Below are 16,921 nucleotides of genomic sequence, written 5' to 3'. Positions count from 1 at the left end.
TGTCCAATCGATTAAATAATATGTAATAGTTTGTGTTGCATATTATTATTCATTACTCAGCATTTATGTATGTCACACGTGTTTATAGTAATAATAATTATTTTAAAATTACGAGTAGATTATCATAATATTATTACATGATCGGTTTTTTAATAAGTAAACAATTTTAATATGCGTGATGTGATGCATTGCGATTTAGAGTGTTAACAATAAGACTATAAGATACCAATACATCAATACGTTTATATAATTATTCATTCACACACAACAAATTATTGACATAGATAATAATTAAATTTTATAGTACCTACTACATACTACATAGGTACCTATAATTTTACTAACATACATAATTATAATACATTTTCGGATTTTCCGTTACCTAAGTGCATTGCGATTTTCTTGGACAATTTCAAAATAAAACTTTGAAAATTATAGCACGATTTAGCATCCAAAAAAAAATTACATCGGACGACGGCGATGACACAAAATGTTTCACAGGTTTTAAATATTTCAATCGTATTGCAAAAATCTAATCTAGGTATTAGATTCATGACAGGTACACCATTTCACCCAGAACCGAATGGGCGTGCTGAATCAGCAGTAAAAATAATTAAAAACTTTATTCAACGGTACAATCTCAATTAAATAAATTTCTGTCAATGAACCATCTATCATAATATTATACACCACATACAAAAACACGAGAAACGCCAGCTCAACTAATGTTAGGCCGATCTACTTGTTTACAATTATTTGACACACTACTACCAAATACAAGCGAAGTTATTGTTAAACGACAATTATCTAAAATAAGCAATGGGGATAATTGGACAATATAATTTAATGTGGGTAATAATGTTTTAGCTTAAAATTATAGAGAAAATAACAAGAGTTTTGTAAATTTTTTTAGATATTCATATTCTATAAAGTAGTTCCTATGAGATATTATAATAAAATAAATATTTGGGTATTGTATAGAATTCCAAGGAAATAAACAAGTATTTTATATCCCCATTTCGGCCACGACAACATAAATATCCCAATTTTGTATTTTAACTGAAGAAATACACATAAATGTCTATTGAAATCCTCCATCCTTCCTGTTATAAGCTTTATAACAGTAAATTTGGCCAGCTTGATAACAATATATACTTTTATTTTTTTTTAAATGTTATAAAGCTTATGAATTGTTGAAAATCAATTTTATTATAACACATATTATAAGAATACATCAACCACAATAGTTTTGAATACATATATTATGATTTATGTTAATAATAAAATTACAATAATAATGTTGATGAGTTTAGTCAGCTTAGGTCAGATTTATACAAATTACAATTTATACCTAGTATTTTTTTTTTTTTTGATTCTTAACAATAAAATAAAAATAAGCAATAATAAAAATGATTGTAAAAATGTTTAAAACATTAAATTACATATTTTATGGTTATAAAACCACTTTTTGATAAATTTCATAGTGATGTAATACATGTAATACAATTATACAATTGACATTAAAAACCATACAAGATTTTATAAATTCATCAAAAATATTTATATAATATTAACAAAATTAATATTCTAGAAAACTTTAATGAAGACATTTATTTTAAAATCAACTTAATTAACAAACTCTACGTGCTTCAATTATTCGTTCATAGAATTCTTGAGGTAAACCAATTTTCTTTAGACTCTCATCACTAGATTCAAACATCTGATCTTTGAAATAATGAATCATTGCTTCCCAACATATAACTTTCAATTTGGGTATTATAATCCATGCACAGGTTATATCATTTGAACGGCCACCTCTAGCATCTATATCGTCTTCGGAAATTATGCCACCATAACAACACATACGACCAGAAGGAGTTACAGCAGTTGAATGAAAGTATACTGGCCGAGGCATTATACACTTGGTAAGTTTTTCCCACTGCAATGTATCGAAATCAAAACGCCAAACATCTTTAAAGGATTGAAAACCATCAAAACCACCACATATATACACCAAATTAGGATTCTCAGGACACTGAACACAGCTATGGCAGCTTCGGTTATTTGGATAACCGGGTTTTGGCACCCTGTGGTCATGTTTGGCCGGAAGAAATTGCCATTGTCTAGTAGCCAAGTCAAACATATGGATTTTCTATTAAAAATAATAATATTCGATTAAAAAATATAAGAATTTAAAACATTAAATCATTATTATTATTAAGATACAAATTGAGCTATCATGATAAATGCATAAGTAGTATTATGGATTGCAATAGATCAGTAGCTGCAAGTATTTTAAATATAATTATAACTAGAGATTGGAAGTTATAAGAACTAAAAATGACAAAATATACATGAAAAAAAAAAATAGTAAATATGGTAAAAATCTATTGTTTAAAAAATATATAATATGCATATACACAAAAAAAATCAACAAAATATACACTTTTCCTTAAAATTTATGAAATATGCATTATAAATTTTCAATTATAAACTCACATTTATAAATTATATTCCTAGCTTAATCTGCTATAAATTGAGAATAAATAGAACAATATTCACCTACAACTTCCAAGCCTTAGTTACAACTTATAAAAATTATACATTAAATAGTATATTTTATTAACTTATTTTATATAAAAATAGATAAGTCAGGTTAAGCCCTATATTGATTAAATAATTACACCATTGATATTTAATGCTATTGAGGTATTCTTATAAAATTTTAAGTAATATTATTATCAACAACCTAATTTTTATTAAATTATTCATTTAAATTTTACTTAAACAAAATAGTTATGTTTTGTCATTATTAACTAGTAATTCATTAAAATAACTAAATATAAACACTACAACTTATACAATATTATACAAATAATAAATATATAATGAAATAGGAATTTACATCTCTCCTACAGACAGTAATGTACATATTATGAGGTAAATATATATATAATTACTTTAAATAAATTGAAAATATATTATTTTATTTATCTAAAATAAATTCACTGTATTAACAAGTTACAAAATAAAAAAGCATTCATCAAAGAATTAAAGACTAAAGTCCATAAAATAATACGATTGAATAGTATGATACCATACTTAAAAAAATAAATAAAATATTTTACACTAACCGAAAAACCATAGTAAATATTCCTTGTACCACCTCGTCCTCCACCGAATATGTATATTCTATCCTTATAGCATACCACTTCATGTCGATATCTAGGTTCAGGTTCCTGACCTTCTCCAAGTGACTTATGTAACAACTCCCATTTTTTTGTGCTTAGATCAAATCGATGAACATCCATCTCATATTCGTAACCAGATGTACCACCAATTGAATAAATATATTTACCATCCATTACGACACCTTGTCCATACAATGGTAATGGAACATCTCCAGACACTTCTAACTCTTCAAAAACCATTCCATTTTCTTTATACTCATTGGCTAAATTGGCTAAAATCATTAAAATTGAATAATAATTTAATTGTATAGGTACATTAGTAATGTAAGTTATGTAAAATCCTACCCAAATACATGCGATTGCTACAAAATGCTCCAAATGGAACTCCAGTACCTCCATATATAATGATTATGTTACCCGATAGTGAAACTGAACTAGATGCTAATTCTTGAGGAACATTCTGGCACTTAATTATTTTCCATTCAGCTAAATCAAAACTATACTTCCAAAGCTCTCGCATGGCGGATGATACTCGAGTACGAAGCAAATTATCCTGTAAGTACACATTGATTATGGTCAATATCCTTAAACGAATATCACTAAGATGAGTTACAATATAAATAAAAATAACTAAAAAGTAATAAATAGTAAAATAATTTCCACCTTAAAAGCAAAACCCCATTAAACTTAAAATAAATAATTATAAATATTAATAATTGACAGTATTTTTTATAAAGAAAAGAATAATACTCGTCTAACACTATTTTGAGGGTTGAAGCCTCCATACGAGAATAAATAGGCACTATTGCACACCACACGATGTCCACTTCTAGCTAATGGATGTAGCTGTGGATCGGAATTTTTTTTTAGTGTAGTGAACTGAAATGGTTTGAATTTGTATATTGAAATGCTGTTGTTCGACATTTTTTACTGCATAACACCTGAAAACCAGAATTCGAATTATTGATTAATATCTCAAAAATATATAAAACCATAAATTACTCAAGTCTAAAATGTTAATAAAGGAATATTAACTAATACACATTATACAAATTACCATAAATGAATACATTTTAAGTGTATGTATTTGAAAACATTTTTGATATTCAATTATTTTCTGCTTAAGTACTAGTACTAGGTCAGTATGAAAAAATGAAATATAACCACGAGTGAAGTAATTTATTTTAAGTAATATTTTAATGAAATATTTCAGTTATTTAATATTTTAATGATAGCCAAGTAGTTAATTATTTCCAACTAATATTTTTAGATCCAACCCTAAATATTATATTGTATTATATTATACATTTAAAAATAATTGAAATACCTCTTACCACAATACAGTAAATCAATGATTAGATTTGTTATTTTGTAAATAAATAAATCTCAAATCACCGGATATTTATCATGGGATCATGTCCTTTGACTTTCAAACACAGACACTGATGCTAAAAAAAATGCTCATCTACCTGTTATGGACGAAATACAAATTTCGATTGAAGTTTGAACACACAAAAAAAAAAAAAACGACAAAATTGTAAAAATGTAATACTAAAAACTACTGTCTACTGATGTTCACGACTTTTGGTTATTTTGATTTTATCAATGTATCACGGTATGAAATTTTCGTTTCGTAAACTCGCTGTTATCAGTTATCAGAGGTTTGGGATACCTAATAAACACGGATATAAATATTGTGTGAACATGCCCGTGATAATAAACGAAACAATCGCGGCTACTGGCGTCTGGCACAGTGACTCATTCTACTGTTATTCCGTGCTGGTTGGAGGTGTGGAGGTGCGAGAGGAATGCGCCATGCGCGTTCTCCATCAAAATCAGTTATGTTGATATCATACCAAGTGTATAATGCCTCGGCCAGTGTGCTATCATTCAACCAAAGAAAAGTAAAAAGTAAACAGTGTCTAGTGTGTCAAGCCTAGTATATTGACACGTCATTTATATTACCTATATGGACTAGGGGTATAAATTTGTAATTTGCACCACCCTCAGGTATAGTCAAAAATAGAATATGTTATTTGCACCAAAATGGCAAAATGTGTACCTTTTTGTTCGATTTTGAAAAATTCGATTATTCCTCAGTAACCTTGTTAATAACGAGACTTCGATGGACTCGAATGACAATAATAATTTTTCGGGATTTTTCACCTTATCTGGTAGTATTTTGACGTTTTACGTCCAATTAATTTTGTTATGTTATTAATTTTACATTTAATTTTTTTAATTAGCTAACTTTTTTTTATATTCATAATAATATAAGATTTTTTATAAACTTACAACAATCTGTGTATAAGTTCAGCCATATAGGCGCCGCCAGGAATTTTATCAGGGGGTGCATTTGTGCATAGTATACGGTGATTTCTAATTCTAATACCTATACATTATATAATATTAGTAATTATTATATATATGATATAATAATAATAATAATAATTTATATTATTATTATTTGATATTATAAATATTATATTATATAATACCATTCAATTTTTTTATTTTTTTGAAAAGCCAGGGGGTGCAAGTGCACCCCCTTGCACTCCCCTCGCGGCGCCCATGAGTTCAGCTATTTTATAAATAAAAACTAAAAGATTAGCATTGAATCATTGTCTTCGCGTGCTTAAATCCTTATTATCCAATAAAATAAATACACCTCCATTAGAACAAAACTTCTTATACACAAAACACTTTTGAAACCACTATGGATCTACCGCTTGCAACTTTGGGACTATGTAAAAAAGTCAAATATCTTGAAAATCCAAACTTTATGGTTATTAATAAGATATAATACCTAATACAGATACATTAATATATTCAAACATTTATTTTGTACACCATAAAATTATTTTGTATTTTACAATCGTTGATTTTCTTCTTCGATTTCTTTCAAGATTTCGTCGTTATCAATTTCAACCTGAAATAAGAAAATTAATAAAACATTATAATGGTTGTCATGACGTATTTCGTATAATTATATTTTAATCATTTTGTATTCCATACATTAGAGTATTTTAAAAACTTTTCATTTGTTTCTTCTTTTTTGTAAAATTCTAAATAATTTCTTCGTTTATAAATAACCATGTTTAGATATTTTTTATGTTTTACTGCTAATTCCAAAGCTCTGTAACAATTTTAACAATTAAATCAACTAAATAAATTATTCACATTCATGAATAGTGAGTAGGTACATATAGTTTTTTTTCTTAAACTATTATTATTAGTATTCTATATTAATTATACTAATTATAATTGACAAAAATAAAGAATCACATTACAAATATGAAATAATACATAATTATATAATTAAAAACTAAAAGAAGGAACGTTCGTAATTTTAGACGCTGATTAGATAAGTTAATGAAGTATAAACTAGATTAACATTGCGACTAGAATACATATTAGTATCACTATTCGTCTGTTCAGTATTCACTATACAAATATGTACTTGGTAAAGACGTATAATGGATATGATCACATTTACACATGCAAATATGAGTTTTAAATATTTTAATAATTTTATTTTAAATATTCTTTTGAAATAGTTTATTATAATAAATTATTACTATAAATACCATTATATCAATCGTAACTTTTTCTGAAGTAAAATAATATTTTAAAATTGCATTTAAAAAAATATTTACATGAGCCTTTCGGTTAGAATTAAAAATCTTCAACAGCTAATAACATTGATATCGCTCATCAATTATAAAATTAAAAACTTCAATCGGCACAAACTCATTATGTAGGTATTAATGTATTATAGACCTCTCTTAAGGCCTAGATGGGTACTAGATGGGTGATTTAAAATTTTGGTTGTGTAAAGCAATTCCAAATTTGTAATCGATCATTATCTGTATGATAACATGTACCAGGTACATTGTACCTACTTAATAATTGATACTTTAATAGGCACTTATTATTAGCATATCGTATTAGGCGTTGGCTTACACACCTACTCCAATTATGTATATGTATGTTAAACATAATAGCTTTAAATGTGGATCCGTTTCTGAGTAAAATGGATTCGGCTTCCGATGTTTTTCCAGATAGCAAAGCTAGTGATGACTCTTGTACTGTTCTATCAGATATCGTCTAAAGCAAAAAGAAAAAAAGATACATAAACTGATTGTTCGATAAAAAATGGTGTGCATTATGCGTATGTACAATATACATTGTACATTTGTACATATTATAATACATGAGTATGCAAAACGTCAGCACGCTAACAAAGATTTTGAACGCTTTAATTTGTTAAAATTATTTGTACAAAAATAGATAAAACATTGACAATTGTTTATATGAACCATATATATAACTGATGTGATTATCCCCTGATATTTTGAGAACACATGGTACTATAGGTACATTTGCATACACAGTTATATATATATTAGTATTTATAATAATACATAACAAAATGCGTAAACGGTAATCTATATTTAAAGATTTATCAATACCTTTATGTGTTGGATATATGTCGCTCGCTCGATCTGTCCGATAGCAAGAAAACACTCCTCAGCAGTGTCAAGCTGTTTAGCCAACACAGCAGAGCCGGCTAGAAGTGCCCACATTGCTTCATTCTTCATCTCTCGGCATACGATTCGACATTCCATCCATTTACTCGCACCGATGTAATTCTTCATAGCTTCCAAGTAAGGAGACACCTGAATGAATATTTTTACGCCGTCCGTGTTGATTAAACTCACCATATTGTCTTCGTATAACTCGATGTTAAATTTATTACCATATAAACTGCGCGTTAAAAAAATATATTTATAAAAATATCAAATGTACAACAATTTTGATAATAGTTAAATTATTGATTTCTATAAAAAAATATTCAAAAATAAGATATACAAAGAATGCAGAGGACAAACATAATGAGTTCCTCGAGTGTGAGTGGTGAGGCATATTGTATAAATACATATTATAAACTACAGGGTGATCAATTCGTATTTATTATATAGACACTTATTAGTTATTATCTTGAAAACATTTAAAAAATATAGAATTCTATTTTTACTATTTCTTCGCTATAATTTTTAAGTTTCATTTTTTTTTATGACTGCATTTTGATTTCATATCCTAAATAAAAATATTGTTCTGAGAAGTTCAAATTAATAGTTATAATAAGTAAAAACACTAATAAATAATAAGGTATACACCATAACTTATAATTATTTTAACTTTAAATGAACGCCGTGAAATACTAAGAAAATGTTGGTCCACTACCCAGACCATAACTTAAACTATAGATTAAAATTTGAAATTTTTTATACATTGATATTTTTAGAAATTTTCTGTTTTGGAATATAAAAATGAATTTTTCATTAAAAAAAGTAAAAACTTAAATTTATAACGATAAAAAATGCTAAAAAGTTCAACTAACAAATATTGTACTTAATATTACTTATAATTAAGTATTTAAAATTATGTTAAATATAATTTCAAAACAATACTCTTCTAGATAATAAATGTTGTTCTTAACAGAATCTCATCCTAGTATATTATATTATAATATTAATTAATTATATATATATTATATAATATAATTATTGTTATTATGGTATCATAGCAAATAACTGATTTAGTATACCTTAAATCACTTTTTTCTAGCGACTTCCGCACAAGGATTTGGTCATTCAATAACAGTAAAGGGTCATACCACACTATTAGATTTGTATATTGCAACGCAGCCAGCGATTCTGTTTGATTGTTCCAGCACATGCTATGAAACATTGAACCTATTGTGTATGGAAGTGGAATACAAAAATATAATACAATATGGTAATTTCTGCTTATAATTTATACGTTAAGTATACATATCCGTAATATACCAAGTTTGTAGGTCTTAGCACAGTCCTTGTGTCCTATATGGACGATAAATATGTTCATATTCGAATCGATCAACGCCAAATAACGTTTATCTTGAAACTTGGTGGTCATCAACTGTACATCAGTAACTGCAAATTCGTGTTTAATTGTAGGTAATGCAATCAACGGTGCTATTTCAAAAACGTGTATCACTAAACAGAAGAATTAATTAACTTTATTGATACGTACAAAATGCTAGTGTCTATCTCAAAATTTATTATTAATCACTTTTGTCATTCAGTTGGTCTCTTACGGCCAATATATGATCAGATATAGATACGTGATTCCTTTGAACTGCGTCACATTGCATACTCGGCCACTTAGGAGACGAAACCAATTTACAGTCAAACGTGTAAATGTCTACTCGGCTTATTGATAATATAGCAAAATACCTACAATATAATATGATTAAAATGATAAGTAAATTTACCTGCTATTTTCGAACAAATTATATTTTATTTTAATTTATAAAAAAAATGTATTATGCGGTGTATATATTGATTGATTTTAGCATTTTAAAATCACGTAATTATTAATATGATAAAAATTACAATTGCATTATTGTAATGAATTTCTATGAGTAATAAGTAAACTATTATATTTATAAGTTATAAAGGGGCATAATAATGTAACACTACAACAAACGTTTTGTTGACGAAAAGTAAAATCATTTTAGATTATGGTAATAATAAAATAGCCAACAACAATAGCATGTGGTTTATGATTAGCATAATAGATATTAGACACCCGTGGTAAAATATCAAAGATTTGAGTGTCCCATGGGCCATGGGCCTTAATGGATAGTATATACTATATATAATAGATATAATGGAGATGGGATTTGAGATAAATATTTATTCCATTTCCATTCGAAAGACACAACTTTCAATTGATCAACATAATATTAGAGGAATTAGAAACTGGAAACTATCACAGTTATCACTGCAGTCTACGGTAACAAACTCAACGGAATGGCAAGGAAATTCTTCATATCTAGTCATAATATTTTGGAGCACTCTATAACAAGGGCGGCCAAACAGTCGATCCCGGACAATTTCAAAGTAGATCATGTTAGAATTTATTTTTAGGACCACGCGTCCTATATGTTTCTTTATAATTATAGTTATTCAATAATAAAAATAATTTTCTATGGAAGTCGATCCTCAAAGCTGAAGTATATTTTAGTAGATCGTGACCAAACAGTTTGGCCGTTTCTGCTCTATAACATCCGTTCTATGCCTAACCACATCCGTTCAGAAGTTCATATCCTCATCGTATAATTATCAAATTTTGAAGTATTTAAATTTTTATGATATTCAAGGAGTGTCCTGTGCAGAAAATACAAACTGCTTTTTTTCAAATAAGGATAGCGTCTTTTTACTGTGGTCTGTAACATATGTAAGATGTTTATTTTTGTTGAAAATTCTAGTAATAAATCGAAAATCGAGTAAGTAGTTTCTAAGGTTTCAAGGTTAAAATTTTAGATTTTAGATGCCAAGGATTATAGTTAGGTATTAAATATTATTTATTTTTATTTTTTAATAATCGATTTATAATCACGATATTATAATTTAAAAATAATATAGTAATTCATATTATTTTATTAACATTTTATTTATAATATTTAATCATTTTCAAAATTATTGAATAAGTAAATACCTACTACCCAGGGTACTGAATAAATATTACATTTTATGAAAAATAATTATTTTGATGATTATTATGCTTTAAACAAAAAGTTTAATAACTCGAATAACTCATTTGAATTTTATCGACCTAAGATTTAAATACAATTGTATGCATCAACATTTTCAAAAAAATATATGAAGTTTACAATAAAAAGCTATTTTTATTTGAAAAAAGTAGTTTGTATTGCTAATAATACTCTTCTGCCCACTCCGTTTGAAAATATAACATAGTTTTAAAGTATCTGCAACCGCTAAACGTAAGAAATTCTTAAACCAGAATTTGAATAAATAACTTTATTAAAGATTAAAACAAGAAAGTGATAATACTTAGTGAATTAACCGGTAAATACCTATTTAGAAAAATAATTGTAACTTGTTCTCACTTATAATATTGTGTATATTAAGACATGGAGTATTAAAATGATAGTCGATAAATATAATTGATTGTAATTTGTATTTACTTTTCAGTTAAAATTATCATAAACACGTTTGTGTCTTTTAAATTGATAATTTGAGGAGTGTTTAGGTTTGGCATTTGATAAACAAAACACTGCGTGCAAGTGGTTACTATTAAATGATTGTATTCCATAGCTACATGAACGATACGTTCGGGGAAATCGAGGTTTTCTTTAGTTTCGTTTAATACATCCTTAACAGCCATTGTTTTCCGTGATGTAATCAAACAATGAAAATTTCGTCTCGAAATACTTCTGCAATATTAATACAAGCAAATACGTTATAATTAAATGAAAACATAACAACTTTAATCTATTTAATATTTCTACCTTTCCACCAAAGTAGAAACCATTAGTCTTCCATTAGCACACACAGCAGCTACTTGAGTACTATCCGGCGACCAACAAAGAGTACAAATGCTTCCACAATCAACATAATTTGTCGATAAAACTACCTGTCAAATACAATAACTAATTGGTCGTCTAGGTAAAAAATTGCTATTGCCTATTATAGGGGGCGATGGTATTAACTTTCTTGATAGTAAATTCTCGATGGTAAACTCTCCAGGGTGTAGACCATAAGCCACATTTTTAAGGCGAAGAAAACACATATAGACGTCCGATTAATGTATTTAACCAAAAGTGATTTACTATAAAAATGATTTATAATGCAAATAATAATAGACTGATAAGTTTTTGTTACTCCTTGTTATACCTTTCATCGTTTTATAATGTTTTTATTTAAAATAATTGGTTTTGTTAAAACAAAAGAAGTTGCTGAATCAACAATTTTAAAATCACCTGGTATTTTCAAACGTTTTCAAATTACGACTACTTGGCATAATACTTCCGTTCAAAAGTTATCTATTGTAAAAAATGATTATACTACTATTTTAAGTAAGTGTTTAAATTATTTTTTATTTTAATAGCATCCAAAACGATAATATGTAAGTATTGGGTCTGATTTCTGAGATAGGTAGTATTATGATATTATACACAATTACACAAGTCAATGTCATGCCCACAATGATAAAATTAAAAATGTATCTCTAAAAAAATATAAAATACACATGGAGTACCTAGAGGTTTTTAAGAAAATGTCGCCTTAGTATAGGTAATAAGTATTCTATATTTTCAAGCTGGAACCACTCCTGTATATTTACACTAGTTATTAGCTATATATAATATATATATATATTATATATACTATTATACTTGTTAGATATAATAAATTGATTATTTATAATAACCTGTAATCGATATTATAAAATTACAAAAATAGTAAAATATTACTCACTCCGTATTGATTACAAATTAGAATGGTATTGTAAAAGCTAACAACTAACAAATTTCCATCCGACTTCCAACAATGAGATGTTACTGGATGTGTGAGTTTTTCACTCACAAATACAGAATTTCCATATGAATCCCAAATCTATAAAATTATACCTACATATTATAATCGATAATATACATATATATATTATATATAGACTGGTAATATTAGTTCATGAATATGTTAAATAAATTGCTTGGTTAAACAGGTCAACACCACCACTTCAAATAGACTCTAAAGATAAACGTATAATAGTTAATCACAATTTTTATAACTAATAAGGACATTAACATATTGAATTTTTTGACATTTTGTAAAATAACGCATAAACTACTAAAATCAATTATATTGTTGTATATTATTAATTATTATGCTATTAAGTATTAACACTTATAAGTATTTATTTTATTAATTACATAGGTATTACATTATTATTTATTAATATATATATGATATACCTTATAGTAACAATCTTCGCCCCCTGACACAATCAAATCGTTGGCTCTGCACCACGACACTTTGAGTATAAGATCACTATGGCCTCGAATCTAAATTTATATTATTATTCAGTAAGTACATAATATATATCTAACATTAAACATATGAAAGGAACTCTTAAAAAAGTGTTATAGGCTATAGCTTATAGACATAGCCTTACAAGCCGACATAAAGGTGTTTATTAACGTATATAGGTGCACTACTCATTTGTCCACATGAGGCTACCCAATGGCCAATATACCAATGTATGAATGATAAATAGCTCTTCCAACCTATTTCCAATTGTTTTTATTTTTAGCTAACCACCAATTAACTTTTTATTTCGTATGTATTCCATATTTCATAATTATTTAACCTTCCAACACTAAGAAAGCATATTAAAGTAAAGAAAATATAATTAATGCACCACTCTCCAGTGCAGGTATTATTTTGTTTAAAAATTGTAAATTATCCCTTACACCAGACCTTTTCAATAATAAAATCCTAAGTTCACCCATAAATGCAGAGAAACTTATAAACTTACTCTAATAGTTTTAATATTCGCTTTTAATGATTTAATACAAAGTGTATCATGTTGAGTATACACAATTTTAGATGAATCGGAATTCCAGTCGGCCGACAATATTGGCTCAGCATTTACGACTAATTTTGTTCTCAACATACCGATACGAGACCAAATTTTTATAGATCCATCCTCGCCAGCTGTAAGTTATAATAATAAACAATACATCTAGATACATATATTAGGTAATTATTTAATGTTTATTTGATATAGGTATCTAATACCTATAATCTATATACTATAGTAAAACCACTAAAACCTAAAAGATTGGGTACCTAACTATTGAAAAATAGTATTTTTGGTTACATTAATATAAATATATATATACGTAATATAATATATGCTGTGCACCATGGTTCATAAAGGTTCACCTTACCTGCGTAACAGTCATCTTAACAACAACCCGTTCTCTGATTACTAGACTTATTTTAGCAAGTAGTAGCTAGTAATTAATGTGTTTTTTTTATTTCAATTCGTGTATTTTGACTTAAGAATATTAGATACGTACTTATTATGTCACTTAATTACTTAATCCTGCTACAGCATATAGTCTAGAGCCAACTGTGAGACAGGTAAGAGCAGCAAGACTCATATATATATATACGTTTATCGTATTATACATAATATTACATACAATTGTATCATACGGTGTAACTATTTAATCAAATTTTATATACCTACCCATATGACTTTAAAGAATACCTGGAGAAAAGTAATAACATAATTTTAATATTTGTAACTGTCAATGTTCTCAAGCACTTAAAATAGTGCAGGGATCATACATGTTTTAACACAATTTACATAACTCTTAATTGTCTTATTTTTACGTTACCTAGATAATATAATATAATTATACATTTTACAACGTTAAGGCTTATTGAGTATGCAATCCTGTCGTACCTAAAAGGGATTTTTTGTTATTTGATAAATATATAGGTATGCAATAGTGTTCTCAATGTTTCTATAAAAGTAATTGTAGTAAAGTAATCTGGTTCTACCTGTCGTAATAATTTTGACTTGCTTCAGCTAAATTGATTTTAATCTAGTTCAATGGAGTTTACCTAACTTATAAGGTAGACTAATTTAATTAATGAATCATAATAATATATTACTTTAAATTATTATACTAGCCTGTTAATAAAGTAGAACCATCAGGACTCCATTTCCCGACCGTTACATTACCTTCATGGGCGTCTACGGTCTTATCAATTTTAGATGTTTTGCTCATTAAATGTAACTTGCCTATTGAAAAAAAATATGTATTATTGATTGAAATGCTGTATAATTTTCTAATTTACTATCATTATACCATTTGATGAAGTTATAAGGATTTGTTCAATTCCTGCATTCTTGTTCGTGAGCCTCTGAGTACTAGATAATATGTGTAAATCTATAGGATACGACGATTCATCAGAAAAGTCGCATAATTTAATACTTTCTTTTGAGGTTTGGCTCCATTTTGATAATGTTGAATCGTTTCTAAGTTGTATAAGCAAAAGTATATAAGTTATTAAAGTAAAGAAACATAAAAGTATGAGTATCTAGGTATCTATAAGTTCTATAAGTAAAAATAGTAATTTATTTTAATGATTTAATGTTAAAAGTTATGACTAAGACGTGCAATTTATAAGACCAATTTTATTTACGCATATACCTATATTATAGACATTAATTTTACATTGTTTAGACGTTTAAGTAAACGTATAACTCGCGGTTCTGTTATAGTGTTATACCTATGTATGAAATGTAGGTATGTATTAAAGCCTAAAGGTACATTGATGCAAATAAAGAAAAAGGTTTAAGAGGATACATTAGGTATATACCTCTGAAACTATTCTAAGTAGGTACCTACTTCTAATTCAAATCAGCATCAAGTAAAAAAAATAATAATAGGTAGATAATTTTCATTTTTTTTTCTATTATTTAAAATGTAATTTTTTTTCTTGTCAAAAGTATGGAAAAAGAATATAATATGTATGACGTTAAACGAAATAAATAAATATTACCTGATTTTATAATATTTTACATTTTTACCGCATAAATCTATACAGCCATATAGATGTTCATCAGCTATTCTGTTTGCTAATAGATATTCAATATAAAAGATGTTGGTTATAACACTGAATAAACTTTCAAATAATGTTTTAATTATAAGTCTAACATTCTACAAACTAGTAGGTTAAGTTCTACAGACCATAAGTAAGAAATCACCACTATCATAAACGAAATGTACTGTTGTGTAGAATATATGTGCATAATCTTATATTATACCTATTTAACATAGGTAAATAATTTTAATCTTTCTCAAACCTTCCGATTATAATTTCATCGTTTCCAGTCCAACCAATGCAAACAACAAAGTGATCCTCAGAATCTTTTATTATTGTTGATTTGAAACGCATTTTTAACTCAACAATTGAAAATAAATAACTCTTAAAAATAAGTGTGTAGGTATTTATTTACACAAGTTATAGTACCATGTCTTATATTTAATACGTAAAAAAATATTATGATTACAACACAAACCACAAATATAAATTATACAACACCAGCAACACAATATTGTTCAAAACTAATCCGTAATTACTTATTCCATCACCTCACCCCCACAACAAGCTAAAATAAAATTATTTTATCAAATGTGGTTAAGTAATAGGCATTGATGACTAATTATTTGTTTGTACACATATTTCCATAGCAACAATAGCCATGGGTACAACTACTGTGTATTTTACCAAGTGCTAATTATTTAAAATATATGTCCAACATTTTAGGTTATAGCTGTGTGGTCCCAATGTTAACTGAAATATATAAAATATACAGTTGTTATAAAAAAAATCTAACATTTTATTTTATTGTAAAAGACTTAACAACTTCAAAACCTTGTAGCAATATTATTATATTTTAATATTCTAACATCGACACTATAATATTATTCAGATGCATTTAATACTCAGGGAAAAGGGGACACCTGCTGAAAACGATTCAGATGAATGAAAAATTAATACATTTCAACCTTGTGTCTACTTATTTAAAAGAACGTTGCACCTGCATGTGTTGTCTCCGTCTTACACGTGTACTACATAATAAATTTTTGTTTGCCAGTTTCAATAGTGTAGTTTCAGTTATGATAATGGAGTGAATTGTCCCATTATCAAATTTTTAGGTAAGAACATTATCTATATTCCTTTGATGTTTTTTACGATATTTTAATTTTCAGTAAGTTATAAGCATTTTCAAACATTTAATGTTTTTCATACTCATAACTCACTTAAAAATTAAAATATTGTAAAAAAAATCAA

General features: G+C 27.0%; 2 protein-coding genes across 8 annotated transcripts; both read right to left on the bottom strand.

The window, feature by feature from the left end:
* Nucleotides 1–1,189: 1,189 nt before the first annotated feature.
* LOC114121338 (kelch domain-containing protein 10 homolog) lies at nucleotides 1,190–4,852 on the bottom strand. Of its 7 annotated transcripts, none has more exons than XM_027983609.2 (5): nucleotides 4,519–4,852; nucleotides 3,942–4,132; nucleotides 3,537–3,744; nucleotides 3,135–3,463; nucleotides 1,190–2,152 (listed from the first exon to the last, which is right to left on the bottom strand). In XM_027983609.2, exons 2-5 carry the CDS (start codon nucleotides 4,113–4,115, stop codon nucleotides 1,631–1,633), a joined length of 1,233 nt encoding a protein of 410 aa, XP_027839410.1. In that variant the 5' UTR covers nucleotides 4,116–4,132; nucleotides 4,519–4,852; the 3' UTR covers nucleotides 1,190–1,630. The 7 variants fall into 7 exon arrangements, with proteins under 7 accessions (XP_027839410.1, XP_027839409.1, XP_027839411.1 ...); XM_027983608.2 differs by having other exon boundaries at nucleotides 4,526–4,851; XM_027983610.2 differs by having other exon boundaries at nucleotides 4,587–4,851.
* Nucleotides 4,853–5,958: 1,106 nt separating this feature from the next.
* On the bottom strand, nucleotides 5,959–16,885 carry LOC114121360 (intraflagellar transport protein 80 homolog). The gene is made up of 15 exons (XM_027983654.2): nucleotides 15,930–16,885; nucleotides 14,929–15,098; nucleotides 14,751–14,861; nucleotides 13,581–13,759; nucleotides 13,018–13,107; nucleotides 12,521–12,658; nucleotides 11,554–11,678; nucleotides 11,230–11,478; nucleotides 9,309–9,472; nucleotides 9,044–9,232; nucleotides 8,803–8,950; nucleotides 7,664–7,958; nucleotides 7,159–7,298; nucleotides 6,207–6,327; nucleotides 5,959–6,120 (listed from the first exon to the last, which is right to left on the bottom strand). The coding sequence occupies exons 1-15, from the start codon at nucleotides 16,019–16,021 to the stop codon at nucleotides 6,061–6,063; spliced, it is 2,271 nt and encodes a 756-aa protein (XP_027839455.2). The 5' UTR covers nucleotides 16,022–16,885; the 3' UTR covers nucleotides 5,959–6,060.
* Nucleotides 16,886–16,921: the final 36 nt, after the last annotated feature.

This window comes from Aphis gossypii, chromosome 2 (genome assembly GCF_020184175.1).
Source record: "Aphis gossypii isolate Hap1 chromosome 2, ASM2018417v2, whole genome shotgun sequence".
NCBI lineage: Eukaryota > Metazoa > Arthropoda > Insecta > Hemiptera > Aphididae > Aphis > Aphis gossypii.
The sequence above is the reverse complement of the archived record's forward strand: the minus strand, read 5'-3'. Positions and strand labels throughout refer to the sequence as shown.

What these genes read in the sequence shown, in the direction of transcription:
- LOC114121338 (XM_027983609.2), bottom strand. Translation starts at nt 4,115, where the DNA reads ATGTCGAACAACAGCATTTCAATATACAAATTCAAACCATTTCAGTTC. An exon ending in TAGCAATCGCATGTATTTGG is followed by an intron (nt 3,464 to 3,536) that starts GTAGGATTTTAC and finishes TAATGATTTTAG; the next exon opens with CCAATTTAGCCAATGAGTAT. An exon ending in ATATTTACTATGGTTTTTCG is followed by an intron (nt 2,153 to 3,134) that starts GTTAGTGTAAAA and finishes TATTTTTAATAG; the next exon opens with AAAATCCATATGTTTGACTT.
- LOC114121360 (XM_027983654.2), bottom strand. Translation starts at nt 16,021, where the DNA reads ATGCGTTTCAAATCAACAATAATAAAAGATTCTGAGGATCACTTTGTT. An exon ending in GATGAAATTATAATCGGAAG is followed by an intron (nt 15,099 to 15,929) that starts GTTTGAGAAAGA and finishes TATACAACTTAG; the next exon opens with AAACGATTCAACATTATCAA. An exon ending in GTTTCTACTTTGGTGGAAAG is followed by an intron (nt 11,479 to 11,553) that starts GTAGAAATATTA and finishes TTAATATTGCAG; the next exon opens with AAGTATTTCGAGACGAAATT.